This window comes from Nematolebias whitei, chromosome 14 (genome assembly GCF_014905685.2).
Source record: "Nematolebias whitei isolate Nwh7 chromosome 14, NemWhi1, whole genome shotgun sequence".
NCBI lineage: Eukaryota > Metazoa > Chordata > Actinopteri > Cyprinodontiformes > Rivulidae > Nematolebias > Nematolebias whitei.
In genome coordinates this window covers 5,861,554-5,868,135 of record NC_056511.1, presented here as the reverse complement: position 1 = coordinate 5,868,135, position 6,582 = coordinate 5,861,554, and the positions used below count along the sequence as shown (strand labels likewise).

Sequence of the window (6,582 nt, the reverse complement as noted above, 5' to 3'; positions counted from 1 at the left end):
TGGAGTCTTCAGGATCCAGGGCTCTGGAGTCTTCAGGATCCAGGGCTCTGGAGTCTTCAGAATCCAGGGTTCTGGAGTCTTTAGAATCCAGGGTTCTGGAGTCTTCAGGATCCAGGGCTCTGGAGTCTTTAGAATCCAGGGCTCTGGAGTCTTTAGAATCCAGGGTTCTGGAGTCTTTAGAATCCAGGGCTCTGCAGTCTTTAGAATCCAGGATTCTGGAGTCTTTAGAATCCAGGGTTCTGGAGTCTTTAGAATCCAGGGTTCTGCAGTCTTTAGAACCCAGGGCTCTGCAGTCTTCAGGATCCAGCGCTCTGGAGTCTTCATTGTACCATTCTCCAGAGTCTTCAGGGTCCAGAGCTCCAGTCTTCAGGATCCAGCGCTCCGGAGTCTTCAGGATCGAAGGCTCTGGAGTCTTCAGTGTCCCGTGCTCCAGAATCTTCATGGTCTCTCCCTCCAGATCCTCCGAGAGGATCCAGGTAGAAGCCTCTCACTCAAGCAGTTCCGAGAAGGTCCAGGAGAACGCCTCTGCGCCGCCTGTCCCTGAGGGGTCCCACAACGCCTCTGCTCTATCTGCCTGAACTATTTTCTTTTCTGGGCTGTCCCTCTGAACATGTCATACTTTCAGACACCGGGGTCATTATTTTATGCTCAAGTAGCTGAGAGTCATCTCTAACATACTCTGAGATCTAACAGATCAGATGACATCTGTTTTTATTTGTGGGAAACAGGCATCCTTTAAAATTAATGCTACTATTGTGTTTTTTAACATCTTATCTTGTTCTATCTTAATAAAAACTACATCATGTATCAATAATATATCAGTTCTAAATAAAAAAAGCACTATAAGTCTTTGAAAGCTACTATTGTAAATACTGTAAAACTTCTAATCGTCTTGTTTACAGCTTTAAACTAGTCTCTCGTTGAACATTACAAACAATATAAATGTGAGAAAACGCTCAGTAGAGCAGCTGATTCCTGGAACAGCTCTTACAGCTCGTTTCTGATCAACCCATCTCTGTGGGCAGACAGGATTTCCCATTAGAAATAAATCCAACAGCTGATATTCGGGAAAGACGGTATATCTTTAGGGTCTCGATTAGCGCTCCTGTTTGAGAGGTTTTCTCATAAGACAGGTGAGTTGTTGTTGTTTTTTTAAGAGAAAAATTCTACTTCTCCAGTTTTAATTAAACTTCAGGCAGCTGTCGTCAGATTAATGCGTCTGTCCAGACAACCCAGCGCTGACCTCGGAGCTGCTGCAATTTGTGTGCACAACAAAGGTTGAAATCTGCAGCAGGAGCCTGATGGACCGCAGGGACTGTGGTTATCAGCTCAGGAGATAGATGCCTGCGGGCTGAATACACAGGGCACACATCCAGGCTGAACCTTCTGCAGCCAGGGAGCGAAAGAAAAAAGGAAATGCTTGAAAAACACAACGATCCCGAGGGGTGATGCGTTTGAAGTCACCCTTCCACTATAAAACACATCCCAGTCAGTGTATCGTCAGCTGGACGCTCAGCTCGAACCGTTTCTGTTTAGATGTTAAAACAGAGTTTTAAAATTAATGTGATAAGTTCCGTTTAATTCACAGAAAGGATTAATCAGATCTTGGGCTTCATTTAAAGCCAATCTTGATCAAAAAGAGGGGAAAAAAGGATTTACACACGATTTTATTGATCCGATTCAACATGGTCAGGACAGGAAACCGACAGAACACAAAAATGACCGTAATCAGATAATTTTACAAATGTTAAGATAAAATCTGGTGTGGTAGTGGCTAAAAGTCGTTCTCAACAGACTCCAAGTGCTTCTTCTTGTGCAACGCCTGATGAAATCCTTTGGATCAACTGTTGGAGTCCACCATGTTGGCAAAATATCTCACGGAGCACTGGATGAATCTTAATGAATCATTCATCAAGTAATTACTGAATGTACTTTAACAACCAGTTGACTTTTGAAGTCCATTCAATTCAAGATGGAAGCCAGGAAGCAAACACAAAACTGGCTCTAACTCGAGTTAATTTTATGGACATTGAGCTGTAAGTCAACTTTATTTATAAAGCACGTTTAAAACAGCAGCTGTTACCAAAGTGCAATAACATCAATGAGAGTAAATTAATGGAAAAAATAAAAATAACTTGATGCTAGTAGCTGAGAGTCAACGAGACAACTGTGTCTCATTAAGAATAATCTGTATAAATAAAGGAAACTAAATTCATTTCAATAGATGAATGAGTAAAAATTAAAGTCCTGGCCTTCCTTGAAGTAACACATATCACCAGCTACCTTAAGACTAAGATCACCTCAGGCTGAAAAATGACCACATCGCATGCGTTACGCTCAGAACTTGAGAATAAATAAACTATCTCATACGTCTCATCGAGACATCACGCTCAGCGTACGTGTTGTGAATGACTCTCAGCTACTACCATACATCATTTTAGCTCAATATCTGTGAAACTAACTGAGCTATGGCCAATTTTGTGCTGGTTAATGTTGATTAGCTGTGACAGCCATCTTAAATTGGAATACCTTCAAAAATTAATCAACTGTAACTGAACGTCTTATGATTATGTTCCGAGAATTTTTATTAAAATCCACCCAGTTCATGAGATATTTTGCTAACAGAAACAAGCACCGAAGGCTAAAAACGTTATTGCCCACCTTTGCCTTTTGGGTTATAATTATTTGAATTAAGGCTCTGACTTCTGTTGATTTTACGTCACATTTAGAGCATGATTATAGTGACGAAGCCAAATTAATTCAATAGCAAAAGACACAAAATAAAACATATTTTTGCCCTTTAAGCTTTAAAACAGTGTTGCTTTGAGCAGAGTTGTCATATATAAAGCTGGGCCTCCAGCCTCTCTTTCCTGCCTCGATGTATTGAGTAAAGTGCAGGATCTGAGGATGTTTTCTTTAGATTAGTGGTATTACCACCTTGGACTGCAACGTTTTTACAGAAAATCCGCTGCTTCAAAACCACTCGGCTCTCCTCCTCATGTGCTTTAAAATCAAAAACCGCCGTCAGCCACACTGCAGGGTTTAACCTTGGAACTAAACCCAGGACTTATAGCGTACGTGGTCACTGACAGGTCGGTTAAGAACTTTAAAACGTTCCATTCGAAACAGACAAGAAGGAAGGAAGTGAGTCAGACGACCCTGAAACCTTTAAAATATTTATTTTGCTGCCATCTGACAACTTTTATTTCCATTAAACTAAATTATAACTTAAAATTAAGCTATAATTAGAAAAAAAAGTTGTTGTTTTTTTACAAAAAATGTATGAATGTGCAACTTTAGATTGCTAACATGTGCAAACAACATTAAACTTATATTTAAACAAAAACCCTGGGAGGTTTATTTAGTCTATTACAGCAATACGCTTTATAATATCCCACCTGAGAAAAACCAGACCCAACAGCGTTAAAAAACACATGTAGGTGGGAGAGAAAATGTTTAAAATGAAAGTGATCAAAATACTCCCACTCTAAAGTATCTATGCCAACATGTAAAATTGTAAATTGCAGGTGTTTGTTTGCTCGACTTCATAGTAAAGGTGTCTCAGTTGAACTTTTACTTAATAAATGCACTTCAATGGTCAAATTAGCTGCATTTCACCGGGGTGGAACAGCGAAATGAAGCTGATTTGATAGTTGCTCCATGCAGCTGGACAAAGGTGGCAGTGTATGGCAAGCCGATTGTGCCATTAATAGCCACTTTTACCTATTACATGACACGACGACATGTCATACTACTTGAGTGCCATCTAGCGGCTGGAAATGATATTGTTCAATATTTTCAGTCAGAATGAATGAAAAAGGTCATATCTCAATAAAAATTGGTTTATAAATATGGGGGGGGGGGGGGGGGATCCATAAATACGTCGCTTCGGTGTATAAGTTGCAGGGCATGCAAATTATGCAAAAAAACAAAATAACAAGACTTATCGGCCGAAAAATACAGTACTCGCAAAAAAAACATTAAAAACTGTTTGCAGTCCAGATGTTTGTCGGTACCCTTACAGCTCATTGAATCAATGCTTCATTTCACACTCACACTTTTTTTAATCTCAAAGTGAAGAAATTTTGATGTTACAGTAGCTTGTCTACATAAAAAAAACACCCTATTATAAAAAATATATATATAATACAGCCGACAGTGTTAACTAGAAGGTTCATGGGACTGTAGCCAACCTCCCAGGGTGCGGACGCAAGAGGAAATGCAACCCCAGGTTGACCAGATGGATCATTTAAAGGCCAGAGGAGGAGAAGAGTAACAAAAAATAACAATTCAAGCTGAACTTCAAGTTCAAGGTTGGACACTAGCTGGTCACACCAGTTGCATTTTGAATGATAATGGGGAAAAAGACCAGTGTTGCCAAGTCCGCTTATTATAAGCGACTTTGGGCTTGTTTTTTTCTAAAGTCGCTTGCAAATGTTTGCGTTTTTTTGGGCTTGTTTTTGTACATGAAGCCGCTTATTTGGGCTTGACTTTATTTCCGAGTGAAACTAGTTGATTATCTCCCATCTCCGCACAATAAAGCAAAAGACGAGTGGCTGGTAGATTATCCCATCTTCGCCCCCGTTTCCTGTTTATCGCTCCCGCCCAAATTGGCGAGGAGGCGCACACTTGTGTCGTCACTCGTCTTTTCACAACACAGCAAGCAGCCATGCAGTAGCCGCCCGCAGCCACCAGAGAGCCCAAAGTGAAGAGACCATGAGCTCCAGTAAGTGGGGAAAATATGGAAAAAAATATAATTAGGAGTGGGAGAAAGAGAGCACACTTAAAGAATGGATTCGACCTCAGATGGGAGATGTGTCAAGGCATTCTGTAGGTTTTGCAAGTGTGAAATACGTGCTCACCATGCTGATTTAATTCAGCATGCCAATACTGAGAAGCACAAAAAAAACTGTGCACCCTTCTCCTCCATGAGGCTCACAAACATGGGTTTCACTGCCCCAAAACACAGTGAAACAAAACAAAGAAATGAGCTAAAAATAGCCACCTACATAGCCTGTCACACATCAATCAGTGCTGTGGACCATCTTGGAGAACTCATTGGACATTTAAAAAAGTTTTTTTTTTTTGTTGACTGTGTTTACTAGTTTGCTGTTACATGTACCTTTTTATTTAGGACAGCTCAGAACATCCTTGTAAAATAGATTGAATATCTCAATGGATTTCTTCCTGGTTAAAAAAAAAAGTTATTTTATTCAAAGTGTTTAGCATAATTTTGCTGTTGTTTATGAGTAATTCCATAATAAATATGTTTGTACTGTGTTAAAACGGCCTATGTTTTACACAATGGTGGATTGCCAGTTGGGCTTTTTTTAAGAGCCGGTTGCTCGTTTCTCTCGCGAGATCTGGCAACACTGGAAAAGACCCTGGAAGCTCCACTGCATACAGAAACACACAAAACAGACATGGGTTGGAATAATTTATGAATTTGTTGACTAACAAAGTTTGTGGGATTAATGAAAAAAAAAAAAAAACTTGAGCTTTCCGAGTTTTCCAATTGTTATTAATCTTGTGGGAGAGTTCCATCACAATTATCTGCATCTGTGTGTATTTATAAGACAACTTAACAAACTGGCTAATTAAGATCTAAAAAGTAGGAACTTTGCGTCGAGTAATTTTCATTCAGGACTAAATAAATACCTTGTAAGACACGGAGCACTTCTGTGCCAGTTCCTCAGTGTCAGATGAGACCAGGTCCTCCACTGAAACGACAAGTTAAAAGTTACTTTTAACCCATTTACAAATTAACTGAACATTAAATCGCACAAACCTGTTCGAACATCAGCAGCTCGCAAACTCCGCAGCAAATCTTCATCCAGTCCAGGACACATTCCCTCTCGTAGAATCACCATTCTTACATTTCTAACTGCTCGTTTAATAAAACTTTAGTAAAACAAACAACCAGGAAGCATCATAAACGCGGACAAACCAGCTCCAGCTAGCGAGAGCTTGTTTTTAGCTTTGCGGCTAACTTTAGCGGTTTTCTGCCCGTAGCTGGTCGTTTTTGAGACGGAATAAACGACTTGTTGAAGTTTCCTTCAGAAGGTTTAGAGAATGAAATATCTTAATAGCAGATGAAAGCACCTCCCCGAAATGTAGCGAATATAGAGTTCATTTCTGATCGTAAAGCTGCACATGCAGCAGTGCTCAAAGGGAAACTTTTTTTCCCTTGTTCTTGCCGTAGTTGCGCCAAGTTCTAACGTATGGCATTTTGGGTAATGAAGTACATTCACCCTTTAGGCGTTTAAACGTCTTTTATTACCGTTTATGAACCATTTATGAATTTAAGTGTTATTTTAAAAATGTGTTTATATATTTTTACTGTATTTTACATAAACATAAACAAACTTTAAGAAAAAACTACATTTCCATGCACAGTTTTCACCATGTGTTTCTGTCGACATATAGGCCTACCAGTTATTGCAACGATAAATCCTGCATGAAACCGTGCTAAGATCAAATAAATCTATGAAACAGAATGCACCAAAGCCATAAAATGAGAGTGTTTGTCTGGCAAAAGTCTGCATGAACGTTTGATTCTTGAGCATAAATCTTAAAACGAGC

General features: G+C 39.6%; 1 protein-coding gene across 1 annotated transcript in view; it reads right to left on the bottom strand.

Moving 5' to 3' along the window:
• rad51d (RAD51 paralog D) overlaps positions 1-6,025 on the bottom strand; it is a 28,746-nt gene extending 22,721 nt beyond the window's left edge. Inside the window, exons 1-2 of the mRNA XM_037687238.1 lie at positions 5,789-6,025; positions 5,659-5,720 (exon numbers count right to left, since the gene is read on the bottom strand). Of these exons, the coding sequence (XP_037543166.1) occupies positions 5,659-5,720; positions 5,789-5,870 (144 nt within the window). The 5' untranslated portion in view covers positions 5,871-6,025. The remainder of the gene's footprint in view (positions 1-5,658; positions 5,721-5,788) is intronic.
• Positions 6,026-6,582: the final 557 nt, after the last annotated feature.